Below are 17,852 nucleotides of genomic sequence, written 5' to 3' on the forward strand. Positions count from 1 at the left end.
TTTCCAACAATTTTTAGATGAATACACTAGATCCGCATCATTTCTGTTGTCTTATAAAGTTCACGAATGAATGAATGATTTGTCAAAATTTGTCATTTTTTGAGTCGATTTTGTACCGATGGAGTGATATGAGCACCCTATTTTGGGTGGTAAATGAAATGATGAAATTCGGAAGAGCCATTCGGGACAATATGGGCAGTTTTTTCGAACATCATTTATTTCTTTTTTTTTATGTTAAAAACATTGACCTATTATATGCCTATTGCTTCTTTTTTATCAGCTTTGGGGTTGCATGTTATTTCAGATGAAATTTCAAAAAAATATGTAGTTTTCAAAGGGTGCTCTCCACCCCATTGTCCAAACCGCCCCGACTACCCCTAAACATGAAGAATCCCATTCAAAATCTCTTCAGGGGCCTCATAAGACCTGTTTTCTAGATCAAGGACTACTCTAATTAGCAATCGAGATAAGGTTTCACCAAGAATCAGTATCATCAATAATCAAAGAAATCTTCCTAACGGGAACTCTCAATGATTTTAAAAAAATATTTGGCATTTTTTTTTTGTTTAGAGTTTTGCTAAGAATTTCAAGCAATATCAGTCAAGGGTCTGTCCTAATACGCACTGAAAACCATAATAGCAATCTACTAATAACCTTTTCAGTAATCTCTCAGGAAATTGATCAATAATTATCGATTCGATATCCGTAAGGATTCTAGCAAAGATCTCATTTAAAATTGGCTATGAATCTAAATGGAAATCTAACAAGAATCTCGCCAATAACCTTGTCAAGAAACCCTAAATACCCTTCGTGTAATACTTCGAAGAGCTTAATCTATCTGTCTACCAGCAAAAGATAAACATGATGCGAGGTGACAAGCAGTCGAACACTTTGTGGTAAAGTTTCTAGTTTCGCCCATAGTGCTTTCAATTGAAACAAACCTGTTTTTCTTAAAAAAAATAATCAGGGATTATTCAAGTCTCCAGGGCAGCTTCCGTAAGACCTTCCGAGATTTTTCCGGAAATGCATCTGGAATTCTTCGGTAAATCTTTTCGAATTCTTCCGAAAATCTTGATGAATTTCTTCGGAATACCGTTTGAAGATTCTTCCAGGCAAACCTCTGGAATTTGTCCGGTATTCTCTTTAGGGGCGATCCATTAATTACGTAAGACAATTTTCAGGGTTTTTCAACCCCCCCTCCCCCATGGTAAGATTTTTTGTATGAAAATTAAAAATAAATTGTATGGCGCGTAAGAAATCCCAAACCCCCCCCCCCCCCTCCCCCCATAAACCCTTACATAATTTATGGACAGCCCCTTAGGAATCTCTCAGAAATACTGCTAAAATTCTTCAGGTTATTTTTCGATTATTCTTCCGGAATACCTTCTGAGTTTCTTCTACAACAGGGATTCTTCTAGAGATCTTTCTGAGATGCTTCCAAAATTTTGCTTCGTCTACTTCTAGAAATTTTTCTAAAATTCTTCCGGAAATCTGTTTGAGATACTTCCATAAATTTCGTTAGGATTCTCCCGGAAATTCATATAGAATTGTTCCGGAAATCCTACTGAAATTCTTCCAGAAATCATTCGAGGATTGGTTTCCCGGTGTGTTCTCCTAAATCCCGGATATTTCCCGGTCATTTGTTATTCCCGGGTTTTCCCGCTTTTCTCGGATGGATGGACACCCTGGAATCTGTAACAGAGCAAAAGTAGAGTTTGTATGGAAATTGTCAAGTAAATTGATAACAAATTTATCCACTTTTCCTGGCATAATTTGTGAATTAGAGATGCTATCGAATGGGATCAAACCCCGATTTATTTACAATTTGATCCTTAGCCCTTTAAAATTGATACGCGAGATCTGGAGAATTAGAATTAAAACAGTTAAATTTAAATTTATCAGGTACGCGTTGAAGCATCTTCCTTGGAATAAGCCAGTCGAACTTCCCTCTTAATGAATCGTTGTTGATTAGTCGAAATAGAAACGAAATTTGCACCAAGTTTTATTTCTGGTACAAATTCTCACAGGTGAAATAGACTCACCTGAACTGAATTGAAATGAATAAAAAAGAAGAAAATCTGAATGTGATAAATTTAATCAAAGCTTTATGCGAGAATCGATGATTGGCATTCAGTGAATTAAATAAAATCAACCCAATGATCATCGCACCGTTTTCTACGAACTGTCTTTTATTCGTGTCACTTTTTTTCCTGTTAAACTGATTATTGCAATAGACTTATAATATTACGTTCATTGATAATCACAGCAGCAATTTGGCTGTGACTATTAATTCGCTCAAAACCATTACAATATACAATTAAAAACATCAAAATTAATAAACGGATTCGAATACCGCCAAGAATCAGTCGCTATCAGTTTGATTTATTGAGCAATAACAGTATCACCTGGACCACCCTTATTCAACTAGGAAACTAAACATTGCGAAACGGCATTAAGGGGGCAGGATCCGTCATTGATTTCGGAATTTTCAAAAGCAGTTTTTTCGTTCAAAATCAAGAAAATTTACGTGAAAATGTGTTCACTGTATGCTATTCTCCAACCGAAACACAGTGAACACATTTTCATCGAATAATTTTTAGTTTTGAACAGGAAAACTGCTTTTGAAGTTTGGATGATGACGATGATTACGATGACGGAGCGTTGAACGTTAATGTTCGCCTCTCACAAAAAAATAAATGCGATCATTTTCCCGTAATTCGCCCTTTCGCTGCTTGTTAATGACTGTGGCGATGATTGTTCCTCCTTTCCCCCGAAACCACCCACTCATTGATCGTCAACAACAATCAATGCGATGCGACCCAAACAAGAATAATAGTAATCGTATAATAAACAGCCACGCGAAGAAGAAACCCCGTTTTTGGAAGTAGCGCTAGCGCTATGCATTTCCCACTGTTTCCGCAGCCCACAGACACCCGCACGCACACAAGCACACAGCCCGGAGCCCAACAGGACAAAGCAACAGCAGTAACCCTAGCGCTCCGCCCTATCCGTCGGTCGCCATCGTCTCTAGATTTTCCCCGCAGTGGTGGAAACTCACCGGCAATAGATTCGTCAATTTCCTCGTCCGAAGCCATGGTTTCCGGCCTAATTTCGGGTCCACTCGGTGCACCGGAACTTGCGCTCACTTTTCACACTGGTTTCGACCGCGACCGATACTAGTTTACCGGCACAATTTGCACACTTTTCGCGAACAACACGGATTTTACACCTCGGTCGGCCGCTTTTCAAGAGCTACAATCTTTCAATATGGCGCCCGCTTGCGGCTGGCGGTTCTCGAACGTTGTCTCTCACGCTCTCCGTACTTGGGAAACGGCAGTGATGGCGGATCGTTCTTCTAGTGATGCATACCAGTTTTGTAAAACTATTGGATATGTAGTACAGATTGAATCGAGCACGAAAACAACGAGATATGAGGAAATTTAATGAGAAACTACAAAAAACTATAACAAGTTTTACCAAATTTCCACTAAATTTATTATTTTCGACAATTTTGTTAGGTTTCCTAAAATTTAAACAAATTTACGAAATTCCAATATTTTCATGACACCGGCAGCACTGTGGCGTGTTTTTACCGCTTTTCTCTCATTTTCCGAGAGGGAGAGAGAGAGCGTCAGAGCGAAAAACGCATGCGAGAGAAATCGCGAAACGTCAAACAAAAATTTGACAGACTGTTCTGAAAGCATCCGCGGGGGGCTGTTCAATGCGAAGCTGGTCAAGGTTTATTAAAACGAAGATTTTTAGTTTTGGTGGGAATTACTTAGGAACATTTTAATTTGGGGATGACCGGGCGTTCTTTAAAAAATCTGGATTACTTTGGATAGGAACCTTTGGTTGGATCTTACTATCCCTACTGTGCTATGACTATAGAAAAACGAACAAGTAAATGGTACCAGAATCATAAGGTAGAATAAAGAATACCACTCGAGTTAGGTAGACATAACAGTCCTTCCCCCTTTAGAAACTTTCTAATAACTCTCGCATAATCTGAGGTAACGCCCTAAAAGCCATTGGTAAGCACCCGTGTAGCTCATTGTTTCTGAGCAAATGAATGAATAAACATCCAAACCAACACCACTGGCAGGTAGAGAATGATCCTTTCTTCACCATAGAGTTGTTAAATAACGTGTAAATCCATTCAAATACTCAGAAATAACGAGCTACCCACACATGGTTACCAATGGCTTTTAGGGCGAGATCATGTTATGTTATGCGAGAACTCGAAAAGTCACACGTTAGAATAACTCACACAACGAACATTCGAAAATTGCACAACTTTATCTTCAAAACGAATTTTGTTCATATCATGGGCGTCAAAACATTAAAATCTCGCATAATTTGTGATCCCTCCCTAAAAGCCATTGGTAACCGAGTGTGTAGCTCCTTGTTTCTAAGCAAATGAATGGCCCAGGATGAAAACTATCACCACTGGGAGATAGAGGAGGATCTTCTCTTTATCGTAGCATTGTTGAATAACGTTTGAATCCATTCGGTTAACTCGGTAACAACAAGCAACACACTCGCTTACCAATGGCTTTTAGGGCGAAGTCACAGGTTATGCGAGAAATCATTGGATTCGTTCAGCTCAATATTACATTATTTATTGACAACTTCGTCAACACTAAAGAACAATTTCTTTCATCTCAATACAGCAATCGCTTCACAAAAGAACAACTTTGTTCACAATAAACGACAATTTCGTCAGCTCTAAAGAACAATTTTTGGTTCTACTCAAAAAGGCAATTTCACCACTCTTTTCTTAAACAAATAATATTGGCAATTCGCCAGCCAGTATTTATAGTCCAGAAATCTTTTAGGGATCCAAGATAGCCGTAGCGGTAAACGCGCAGCTATTCAGCAAGACCAAGCTGAGGGTCGTGGTTTCGAATCCCACCGGTCGAGGATGTTTTCGGGTTGAAAATTTTCTTGACTCCCAGGGCATAGTGTACCTGCCACACGATATACGCATGCAAAAATGGTCATTGGCACAGTAAGCTCTCAGTTAATAACTGTGAAAGTGCTCATAAGAGCTGAGAAGCAGGCTCTGTCCCAGTGGGGACGTAAAGCCATAAAGAAGAAGAAGAATCATTTAGGTACGAACAAGTAATGGTACCAGAATCATAAGGTAGAATAAAGAATACCACTCAAGTTAGGTAGCCATAACACTAGTGACATTACGACAAGTATTACTGTACAGTGGCCCAATTTCATATTCGTACAGGATACTGTTTCCACATCAAGTTAGTAAAAAACTATTAAATGAAGTATTGAGCTACAAATACTTTATCCACATTGAAGGTAATAGGTGTCGTCTATTGTTTGCCAATCACAAAATGTTTCCATTTACATTCATCTTTGGATTAATAGAAAAGTATTGAATTGATGTCTAAAATTCACCCGATTCCATATTCGTACACCTACCAAAATTCAAACGCACAACGTTCAAAACTAAATTTAGAAGCTCTATTTGATTACTGAAGTGCTTTATTATTATGTTTAGATGTAGTGAAATACATTTGGACAATTTATTAGTGGACATATATGAAATTTAGGTAAAATTATGAGAAATGCCAGTTTTCCAATGATTTTTTCTATAAAATCCAATAATTCGAACAATAACGTTTATTTTTGTCATTGGATCCAATCTATAGATTATACTCGTAAGCTCTGATAGAAATTTAGTTGAAATATATACAGTTTACAGAAATCATAAACAGTTTTTAGAAAATTGTTGCCATAAGTTCAAAACTCTTCTAAAATGATATTTTTAATCAATGTAAACCAAATTTTCATTCTAAACAACAGGTAAATGTTAATTTTGAATTTGTCTGTATAAATAATTTGAACTACGAACTTCGTTTTACAATAAAGTACCCTAAACTACGCTGTACATACCTCCACATAATTGATGTCATCGTAATATTCAATTATGTTTGGAATAATATTCAAATTATATTCAAAATAGCACCCAAGATAGCACCCTTTTTTGCAATTTATTGATTTTCTAAGAAAAACACAAAATAACTTGAATGAGCAGAGAGCATTGATATACTATTTAATAGAATATATCCTGTTGTTTTCATCATTTTAAAAAACGTTTGTGTTGTAGTTACCGCAATAATATTTATTCTATAAATCTCTATAATTATGTTTGGTAAGAAAATGTAAATTTAAAATACAAATTACGCAATGTTTTGATAGGAACATTAACTATGGCTTATGTGTATCCTTTTAGCAGCCAAACTGAGATAAATTGATTAATATTTTTGGTTTTGGGTTTGTTTTAAATGTTAAATCACCTAAGATCTAAAAGTATGAGTTGTCGATATCCACTCCTAGCTACTCTACACTGAAACAAGCGTTGCAGTAATGAGAACCATGAACGTGTTTTTAAATTTACTATTCCAACCACGATTGAGCTATCATGAGCGCTTTTTATTTGCGTTTTGTTCCCTCTCAATCCAACCGCGTCGATAGCCGAGCGGCTAGCGTTCGCGCTTGACAATCGCCATATCCTCGGTTCGATTCTGGTCTGCTGCAAGTTTTTAACCATGATATAGTAATTTTTACTATAAAAATGGTGCCATGGTAAAATTGAAAGCACAAAATATTCTAAATAAATGCGAATTTAGTCTGCACAAATCAAGTGGCGTTGTGTATTTAATTTAACCCTCTGATATAGTATTTTCAACCGCAACGCTGTTCTCAGTGTACAACTGATTATATTTTTTTTTGAAACTTGTGCAATATTCGTAGTAATCATTGTTAAGGAAGTGATGTTGAAAAAATTGTGAGTTATTGTTCGACTTACCGAATATTTTAGCAAAAAACATGGAAAAAGTGGTATTTTTCTTAGATTTACTCAAGTTTCAAATATGTCCGCTTACAATTTTTCCAAATGTACTCTTCTAAATCTGAACAACACAACGAAGTACTTAAGCAATCATCTAGTCCATTAAAAATTAGTTTTGAATGTTGTATATTTCTTTTTTGTTAGGTGTACGAATATGGAATTGGGTCAATTTTAGATACAAACTCAATACTTTTCCATTATTCCAAAGATTTAAGCAAATGAACACAGTTTGTCATTGCCAAACAATAGGTGACACCTATAACCTTCATTATTGATAAAGTATATCGAAGTCCATGCACCATTTAATAGTTTTATACCAACTTGATATGAAAACAGTGCCCCGTACGAAAATGAAATTGAGTCACAGTATGTATTTCGCATGATTTTCTGTAGGAATTTCATCAGCAATTTATTCAGGTATTTGCTCATATGATTAGATATTACTCCGATAATTTCTTAAGAAATTGATTTAGCGATTATTTTCCAATGAATTTCTCCACGAATTTTTCTGGGGAATTTCACCAAGAATTTTATTAAATACCTCAAGAATTCAACATTGATTTTCCCAAGGGGAACCCAGAAATGGGAATTCTCCAAAGACTCCAAAAAAATCATCTGAATTCCTCTAAAATTTCTTTGAGAAATTTTTAAAGAAAGTCCTAATTTGTCCAAGATTTTATCCATCGATAGTCCCGATTCTTCCAAGATTTGGCAATTTTGGACACCCACCCACCCCCTCGTGACGCTTTTTGTATTGATAGTCTGCTGTTTTTGTATGAATCGTAACCACGTTGGGACACCCACCTGTAGCAGTGAATCAATTGTCACCCAACACGCAGCAACAAAGACATTTTCACTTCCTATTCTTGTTGCAACAATTTTATTCCGCAACATGAGTTTATCACCACTTGAACAGAATATGACAATGATCGATCACCACGTGCGCAGCGATTTACGGGGCTTCGCATTGCAATTTTCAAGAACTTTTTCCGTGTTGGTAAACATTGACATTGCTTTTCATTGTATCCTTATCCGCAACAGTTGGGACAAACGGTTGTGTGCGAGTTTGATTTGTTGTTTGTTTTTTGTCTGATTTGATGACAATTTGATTCGCTGACCTGTAGTGAATGAGCTGTTAATATATTTGATTGAAACATATTGAGAGTGCTTGTGAACATGCCTGTGAATTTCGTACGTTGGCATTCGTCGTGGAGATGGGGAAGTCACTGTAAGATCAAAGTACCCTTTACAGGGTAAAAAAGTACCCTCTTTGAGAGAAACTAGTTTAACTCATTAAAAGAGTAAAGCACGAGTACTTTTTAAAGGGTAAACAGCTTGTACGTCAAATCAACGAGTGATTTTTACCCTTTATCGCAATTAAAACTTTACAGAAAATGGGTAAAATTCACTCTTTATATCAATCATGTTTATTTGATTTACAACATTTGACTTTTTGACATAATTTCTGTAGAAAAGCATATTTGAATTAACAACTACCGAAAAGCTAAACATTACATATAATTTGCAATTGGATTAGATGGACAAATTGATGTGAAGATTTGCGAAAAAGTTACACGTCTTCTCAGTGAGAATCGAACTCACGACTCCCCGATCTCTAGTTGGGGCGCGTTAACCACTACGCCATGAGAGGACTCATGAACGCAGAAGTTAACCTGAATTCGATTTCAGCTCAATAATCACGTGGTCCTCTTTCGCAAAGTGCACCTCTTTCGGAAGAATTAGATGCCCATCCAAACACAACGCTTTCTATATATATCCAATGCCTAGCCCGAGAGCGCATTGTTTTTTAGATATAGGAATAGCACACTACACTAGCCAGCAACTGCGCTGGCTGAGGTTTCTATTGTGTGGGCTTCCAATGGGTCGCGACGTTCTCAAACGACCGGTTACGGAACATGAGTCCGTTGCTCGATAAATACTTGTTTTAATTATGAATCGTGGTTTACGGCCAACCAGCCGAGTATTGGATATATATAGAAAGCGTTGTGTTTGGATGGGCATCTAATTCTTCCGAAAGAGGTGCACTTTGCGAAAGAGGACCACGTGATTATTGAGCTGAAATCGAATTCAGGTTAACTTCTGCGTTCATGAGTCCTCTCATGGCGTAGTGGTTAACGCGCCCCAACTAGAGATCGGGGAGTCGTGAGTTCGATTCTCACTGAGAAGACGTGTAACTTTTTCGCAAATCTTCACATCAATTTGTCCATCTAATCCAATTGCAAATTATATGTAATGTTTAGCTTTTCGGTAGTTGTTAAACTTCCACTCGGCTGGTTGGCCGTAAACCACGATTCATAATTAAAACAAGTATATTTGAATTAGTTTACACATAGAAGACTTTTTATTTCAACAATTAAAATGTACGGTATATAAGGCGGCATCCACAAATTACGTAACGCTCAAGGGGGAGGGGGGGAGTAGGCTCAAGCGTTACGGCTCATACAAAAATTTAAAAATTTTCATACAAAAAGCGTTACGGAGGGGGGAGAGGGGGTCAAAATTTTCCAATTTTAGCGTTACGTAATACATGGACGCCGCCTAATCAATTATTCAAGAATATCTATGAACAGCCATGTTTGATGATGTAAAATGATTGCGATGGTCTCTTCGATGACTTCTATGAACTGCTGATAAACTTCTCATCTTGAAACCTGGAAATAGCATCAAATCAAATAAATGTGCTTCACAACATATTTTCATTCACTACCTCTGCTGAAAATTGTTGAAATACCGATTTAAACACAAGTTTAATGATTGAATTGACCTCGACTTGTCCGGTACTAGTCGCACAGCGGTTAACATTCCTAATACATTTTTCACTCTTTAATGGGTAAACAGTTTGAATTTGAAAATGGGCAAAAATCATCCTTTATGAAAAATTAACAAGTAGCCATTATTTTGACAGCTGCATATATCCGCAAATAAAGGGCATTTTTTATACATTAAAGGGTAATGATGAGTTTACAGTGTAGGTCTTCAGTCTACACGGAGACGGAATTCAACTCAATTTTGGGTTGATTCAACGCAATTCCGTAGTTGAGCCCAATAACTCAATTTTGGCTCAATTTCCAAGGTCCCCACTAGGTAGTTTGGCTCTAATTCCATTAGAAAAATATACTCAATTTTGGGTTGATTTAACGCAAAATTGTAGTACCCCCATTGGGTAGATGCAGCTCTCTCTATTTTTGACAACATTCGTGCGGGAGAAAGAGAAAACCGAGAGATTTTGGGTTGAAACTATAATCGATATACTTAATTTTGGGTAAAGTAAACTCAAAAATTAGGTAAAAATATTTCTCCGTGTAGATTGTAATTTTGCGACCGTTGGACCTTTGATAATTCAGCGCGAGATGGATTGAGTAGTCCGTAAGCGAAAAGTTTAGATTCTGCCTAAAAGTAGCTCCGTTTACTACACCACCCACCCTCTGAAGCGTTATGAAATTTGTGAAAGGGCCCTCATATTTCCAGTCAAAACATCCTTTAAAATTCAATCAATAACTTCACCAGAAATATCTAGAGATTTCCTTCAATATTGTTTTTCAAGATTTGTATAGGAATTCAACAAGGAATGGTATACAAATTATGTCACGCTAAATTTCAACTTTTTCGACCACCCCTCCCCCTTTGTCACGCTTGGCTCGACTCCCCCCCCCTTTGAGCGTGACGTAATTTGTGCATGACCCCCAAGGGATTTCTCTAAAAAAATCCATCTACACACTTATAAGATTTCTAAAGAAATTCCTCTAGTAATTCTATGAGATTTTCACAAGTAAAGGCTGGTTTGCTGATGACAAGAAAAGTAATCGCTTATCTCGATGCGTGGAGAAATTGCTTTTGAATATGTTCAAGAAATCACATTTCTTTATTCGTTGAACGCAGTTTAGAAGAAACTTCATTTCAAACAGGCTGTAGGAAATTTCTTGACCCATTAGTCAAAGGATTTCTTTACTTTTCTTTAGCGAAACAGCATACTAAGCTTAAGTCTTTAATTTTTTTTTCAGGAATTCTTCCAGGACTGTCTCTGAAATAACTTCTGGGCTCTTGAGGAAGTTGAGGTAGATTTCTCGCATAATCTGAGATAACGCCCTAAAAGCCATTGGTAACCACCTGTGTAGCTCGTTGTTTCTGAGTAAATGAATGAATAAGCATCCAAACCAACACCACTGGCAGGTAGAGAATGATCCTTTTTTCACCATAGAGTTGTTAAATAACGTGTAAATCCATTCAAATACTCAGAAATAACGAGCTACACACATGGTTACCAATGGCTTTTAGGGCGATATCATAAATTATGCGAGATTTCCTAGTTGATTTGCCAAGATGATCGAAAAGAAATAATCGAATCCCGGGATAGTATTCCTCAGGACTTTCTAAAGAAATTTCTCGAAAAACATTGAGCAGAATCTCTATAGAAATTTGTGTAGGAGTATAAACTGGTGGGGAAACTTAAACAAATGTTCGAAGATTGCATGGACATTTTTGAAGAAACTTTTGAATAAATGCTTGGTAAAACTGGTAGTTTGAAAAACCCGTCAAGGAATATTCGATTTCTGAGAGAAAGGCGGCGTCCATGTATTACGTAACGCTAAAATTGGAAAATTTTGTCCCCCTCTCCTCCCTCCGTAACGCTTTTTGTATGAAAATTTTTAAATTTTTGTATGAGCCGTAACGCTTGAGCCTACTCCCCCCCTCCCCCTTGAGCGTTACGTAATTTGTGGATGCCGCCAAAGCATGGATAAATTCTCGAAGGAATCTACTTGAACAGACGTAGGAATTCTTGCAGGGTTTCTCGAAAAAAAAAACCCTTAAGCTATTGTTTTCAAACACTCTGGACTAAACCTTTATGAATTTCCTCGAAAGAAATAAGTAAGATCTCCTAGAACCTAGAGTAAAAACTGGCGAATTCGGTTGAAGGATTAGTGAAAAAATGTCTGGAAGAAATTCAAAAATAGTTTTGGAAAAATAATTAATTCTGAGGAAATTACTAGAGGTAGTAGCTTTTGAGTTATATTTTAGAGAAGGCCTTTGAAAAATCACTGGAGTAATTTCTGGGAGAATCGTTAGAGAAAATTATAGATGTATTTCTGGAGAGATCCTTGTAGGAAACCCTGAAAGTATACTAAATAAAATCACTATGATAATTCCATAGGAGAAGGTTTCGACCGTGATTGTTTTGTATTATTTGTGTTTTATGGCTGTAGCGGTCATGCGACTCAAAGGAAAAGGGAGTCTATAGAAGCAAATGATGCACTGAGAAAAATCTACACGCCAAGGTCGTGTGTTTTATTTATAGATTTGCGTAATGAGGAAAACCACATGACTTGAGTGTGGTAGCCATATGGATTTCGTCATTGACTTCACGGTATAATAACATGTGTATCAACATTAGGTTGTCATGAGAAACAAACATGAATGTCTAAATATTAAATCATAAAAACCAACTGATTTGCTTATTGAATTCGAAATGTAGTGGCTTTAGATAGTCATGTGTGATAGAATGAATGCCATGAGACTGAAAGAAGAAATTTGATAGAAGAAATCTTGCTCCCCAAAATATGGCTCCTTTGCTTGTCGCAAGCTCACTTGAATGTTTTTTTTTCAAACAAGTGAGTCAGCAACAAGCGGGGCGCCGCAAATCCAGAATTTGGGAAGCACGGGATTAGCATATTTCATTTTATTCGAAGCTGAAAGCTAGGAAAATCTATTAGTGGAATTCGATTTTTCTCTAACACCATACATTATATCCAACGCTGGAAGTAATTCATTTTATTTATAGAAAATGAGAATGAACTCCCCATATTCACTCGGGCATCTTCACTCATAGAAAGAAAAACGAATCCGCAAATTTTCCTCTAACACTTTCAGCTTCAGAATTTGCCTCTTCTCTTTGGAACATGATGATGACTGTCGTTCGACACGAGGTCCATCCGCAATTTAGTTCGCTATGGGTTGATCACTAATAATTTAGAAATTTGGAACACGGAAATCGACAGCAAGCTCATCGATTTCAAATCGACCAACTTTAACATGATGATCATGACACAAGATAATCATAAGTTAAACACACTGAATCCGTGTTGGGTGATGATCCATAGCACCCATAAGTTGACGCATACGAATTTGAAATGGAAAGCTTTAGGAACTTATGTGGAAAACTATGGAATTCATGTTGTCGGTTGATGAATCAGTCCATGAAGCAAAACTAAAGAATTGAATGTGTAATACACACGAAGTTTGTAAGAAAATAACAACAAATCGACATAGACGTTCATGAATCGATCCATAATTTTAAACACACGGATCAAGCGTGTGAATTTTTTTCAGTGTGGAAACGAATAGGTGCATAGGCGTCGCAAGGGAGCGACAAGGTTGAAATTTAATTAGGTAGTGAAAATTTGAACAAGCCATTTTAAGGTGAAACATCTCGAAATCCAAAGATGGCCGTCACAATGGCCGACTTGTGACCCTACTCGCGTTTTCAAAGGCACAAAACTGGAAAAATAATAGGCAAACTTTCCTGATCTTCTTATTTTAAGCTTTCTACTAGTGCACAAAGCCAAAATAAAAAGCGCACTGTTGTCGGATGTTTTCTTCGCGAGATTTGTGCCTTTGAAGTGCTAGTGCAATCTTAGAAGTTGATTCCAAACTGTTTCACCTTAAAGCATCGGAGCGTCCTGTATTTTGCCTAGCTTCTCTACAGTAGAGGGGGGGGGGTTGTTGAAAATGGTCATTTTTTAGCGTTATGACATTTGTGAATAAACCCTAAAAACTGTTTTCAAGACTATCTCATACTCATGCTAATGGATTTCATAAAAAAAACAGTTATTCTTCGATGTGAAGAGATTTTTGTAACTATTTCTTCCCATTTGTGCAAACACCAACCAATATGTTGAGCTGTTGGATTTAAAAAATACGGATTTTTTATAGAATAATTTGTCTGACGTGTCGTTTCTTAGGTCCCACTTGCCCTTATCTGCTTTTTTAGTATTTTCATGTTTTCACTGTAGCACGTTATTACATGCTCAAAAAGTCAGAATATTAGCTTACTTTTTGGTAGTAAGATTTGCGGAATCTCCTTGTTCTTTTTGCTCACTGTGACAGAGCCTCCTTCTCAGGTTAGTGTTCTAATAAACACTTCCGCAGTTATTAATTGAGAGCTTTCTTTGTCTAAGTTGCCATTTTCGAATTCGTATATCGTGTGGCAGGTACGATGATACTCTATGCCCAGGGAAGTCAAGGATATTTCCATTACGAAAAAATTCTGGACCGACCGGGAATCGAACCCAGACACCTTCATCATGGCTTTGCTTTGTAGCTGTGGACTCTAACCACTCGGCTAAGGAAGTTCACATCTCACATTGATGAAATAGCAAAAACAAGAACACGAACGTCATCAATTCATTGTAGTGTAAAGGATTTTCAGGAACATTTTAGAATTAGACAAATAATTTCGTTAGCAAGAAACATTCTTAAACTTCGGCATCTAATATATTCAAACGACTCAATCCTAACAATACACCCACACCAAACTTATCCTAGGCTGCGGCCTGCACCTTACTGTACACGGAAAACGCACCAGTGCCGCTCTTACACAGCTGTCCAACCATCAGTCGGGACGAGGGCGAATCCAGATGATCTCCATTTCCCTTCAGCGCGGCCGCCTTCAGGAACTGGATCGACGACTCAAACGAAATCTGCTGCAGCGGGGACACGTTGCTCTCCATTCCCTTGCGGCTCATCGACTTGAATGTCCCGTCCGCGGTCATGTAGTCCGCCACCAGCAGCAAGTGGCGCGGATTGATCGTGATGCCGTAGACCTTGAACACGTTCTGCACCTCCTTCACGATGACCCGAGCGGCCGCCTCGATTCCGTACGTCTGCGCGATGGCGTAGATGTCGTTCGAATAGAGTCGGTTCAGGTCCAGACTCTTGTAGAACTTGGTCATCGCGTAGATGTTGATGCCATCGGTTTTCAAGTACAGCTGATCGTTCTGGACGTAGGTGATGGCCCGACGAATGTTCGGAATCTGAAAAGAAACAATTGTTACTGGTAACCCAATTCGGATTTGAGCCTAAACCTTATTACCTCCCATACGACGCACTTCTCAGCAATATCGCGCAGAATCTTAGTAAAGTCAATGTCCTTATACTTCAAAGGCATATGGAAAGTGACCTGGCACCAGCGATGTTCCTTTTTGTCGAACACGAAATCGTTGATCAGTTCGCTTGTCTTCATGACGTGCATTCTAATTGCTTCATCTTCCAGAACAGTATCGGTCGCACCCAATTCATCGTCCATGTCCTCCTCATTGACCACCTCATCCTCTTCCGCTTCTTCAGCCTCCTTCGGTGCTTCGCCCGACTCCTTTTCCTTGTCCTCCAAGGAATCTTGCATTTCGTCTTCGTCCTTTTCTTCGTCATCATCCTCATCCGTATCGTAACCCACCTCGTCGCTTTGCTTGTTCTTTAGCTTCGATTCCGTTGCGTCGGCTTCGTCTTCGTTGCCACCGGCCTCGTCATCCGAGCTTTCGTCCGGGTCTTCCTCCAATCGGGTGGACACGTTCGGTGCACGGCTGTCCACCAAATCGTCGTTCTCTGTTGATTCGGTTTGTTTCGCTTTGGATTCCTGCTCGATTTCGATCCTGTGAATTATAAATATGGTGCGTTAATTCATTTCGTCAAAGATTTTCTACATGTTTTTTTTTAAGGCTAAGTAGCCCATCATTCGTTTTGCCAACAATGATGACTTTTCAGCATGCATTTCAAAGTGATAAAACTCACTCTTGATAGTTTATATTGACTTGAAAAAGAATCACTGTACGCGCTAACATGCATAAAGTATGCTGATACTTTTTCAGCTATGTCAGTGCAAAACCAACTGATTTTCTTTGATTCGAAATCGTGAGATGAATAAGCAACAATCATTACGGAGCGTACAAATTTCAATGACGGCCTACTTCGCCTTAAGAATTCCTTTAATGATAGGGTTACCATCCGTCCTGATTTAGCAGGACATGTCCTGATTTTGAGTTTCTTTTGAGGCGTCCTGATTTATTTTTCATATTTTAGGATTTGTCCTGCTTTTTCAGCACAGATAAAAGCAACCACGGGATTTCCTATCTTCGTTTCAATACTTTGATGCAACGCAAAAAGGAATTTTCTTAATCTAACATCTCGTGCTGCACACCATGTCTAAGGAGTGTATCGAAAAGTAGTCGCAAACATTCAAAACAGTCTCAAAAAAATTGGGTTGAACCCACAACCAATTTTTTGATCAGAAATGCTTTACAATGTATTTAAATAAATATGATGCGGTGATATTGTTTCAATAAAGTATGGCATTTTTTATGATAATTTTGTAAATTACTAACATATGTCGATGAAAATCTTGCACACCTCTGAAAAAATTGATATGGTAATAAATGTGTTAAATTTTAAGAAAAAAAATGGTAGGGGGAATTCCTCTATGCCCGGACACTTTTTGTTTTTTGGTAATATTTCAAAATATACATTAGTTTTACCGTTAATTTTTGTACAGTATCAAAAATTCACATTATTTTAAGTAAAAACTCGTATGAGAACAAAAATAAACCTTTACAATTAATTTTTATGATGGATTACATTATGTACCAAAAATGGTGTGCACTGAAATGTGTCCTCTATGGCCGGACACTATGTCCTCTATGCTCGGACACTATGATTTTCACCGTCAAAATTTACACCAAAACCACAGAAAGGCCAAGGGGTGCTTCGTATGTCAGCACATGCCTTGTGGGTTCAATCTTTGCATGATGTACAGCGTATGAAGCATATCATAGGTCAGTTTCATAAACTACTTCTTGATCAGCGCCATAGATCGATTCGCCGTATCAGTCTATGTTGCATTAGCGGTTGCTCGTATTCAGATGAAAATGTCTTCGGAAATTCAACGCATTTACAGTTCTTCACAATTTCTTTGTCAGCTCAAAGGTTGAAGTGTGCTCTTACGTACTGTCAACTCTCCCTTACTCGACCTTCGTATCTCAATATCTAGTTAGAGAACCATAGTAAAATTTGGTGTTCATGGCTACCTCCATGGTCCCTTGAATCGCATATTTGCACTGGTTTAGTATTTATCCTATAACACGATATCTCCCTAACTCGATGGTCCCTTCATTATCGAGTTTTAGAGAGATTACTGTACATCATATCTTGTGGCTGCTTCTCGTGCGCTCATTTGCCTTAAAAGCATCATATTTATGGCGCTTTATAATTGAGGACCGAAAGTTTTGTTATTTATGCTTTATTTTTGTTGCTGGTTGTTTTTGTACCCTACATTTATGAAAAAAAGTGAATTATAAATTAGATCCGAGTTATTAGGTTTACATTTTCGCTGTCCGGTCATAGAGGACTTGCAATGGTTTCCAAAAAGGTTGTTTTTCTTTGAAATTCTACATTTTCTAATAAATTTTGCATTGTGATTGACGCAAAACTTACTAAAGTCAACGTACGGAAACAATTCAGGTTAAATTATAAGAAACATTTTTGGCTACACTTGTATGAAATTTTCTCGTTTCACATTTTTTTGGTAGATCGTATCAGAATGAAACTTTTAACAGCTACTGTTTGTTTACGTTTGGACATGAAAACGTCATAGTTTGTATATACTGCAAAAATGTGTTTTGGTATCATCCTGGAATACTAAAATCTTAATATCATTATTCGTTTTTGGAAAAATCAAACTGTCCGGCCATAGAGGACTTCCCCCTATTGTTTATGCTAATATATTCTGTGCCACAACTCTCATGACATACTGTAAAAATATTTTGAAAAATTCATTAACAAGCATGTGAGAGCAAATACGAAAATCGGAAAAAAGTCGTTTTTCAAGAACCTCGTTTTTTCATTTTTTCTTTCTACACGTTAATGGTAATATCGAACGATTGTTACGAATAAAAAAATGTTTGATTGGAAAAGTTTC

General features: G+C 37.5%; 2 protein-coding genes across 2 annotated transcripts in view; both read right to left on the reverse strand.

Annotated features, from left to right (window-relative positions):
• The window catches only part of LOC5577278 (chromodomain-helicase-DNA-binding protein Mi-2 homolog), a 47,469-nt gene extending 44,196 nt beyond the window's left edge, over positions 1-3,273 (reverse strand). The window contains exon 1 of the mRNA XM_021851078.1: positions 3,059-3,273. Coding sequence (XP_021706770.1) covers positions 3,059-3,095 — 37 coding nt within the window. The 5' untranslated portion in view covers positions 3,096-3,273. The remainder of the gene's footprint in view (positions 1-3,058) is intronic.
• An 11,072-nt stretch (positions 3,274-14,345) lies between these two features.
• LOC5577281 (DNA-directed RNA polymerase I subunit RPA1) overlaps positions 14,346-17,852 on the reverse strand; it is a 34,350-nt gene continuing 30,843 nt past the window's right edge. Inside the window, exons 4-5 of the mRNA XM_021851082.1 lie at positions 14,979-15,534; positions 14,346-14,919 (exon numbers count right to left, since the gene is read on the reverse strand). Of these exons, the coding sequence (XP_021706774.1) occupies positions 14,428-14,919; positions 14,979-15,534 (1,048 nt within the window). The 3' untranslated portion in view covers positions 14,346-14,427. The remainder of the gene's footprint in view (positions 14,920-14,978; positions 15,535-17,852) is intronic.

The sequence above is a fragment of the Aedes aegypti genome, chromosome 3, assembly GCF_002204515.2.
Source record: "Aedes aegypti strain LVP_AGWG chromosome 3, AaegL5.0 Primary Assembly, whole genome shotgun sequence".
Taxonomy (NCBI): domain Eukaryota; kingdom Metazoa; phylum Arthropoda; class Insecta; order Diptera; family Culicidae; genus Aedes; species Aedes aegypti.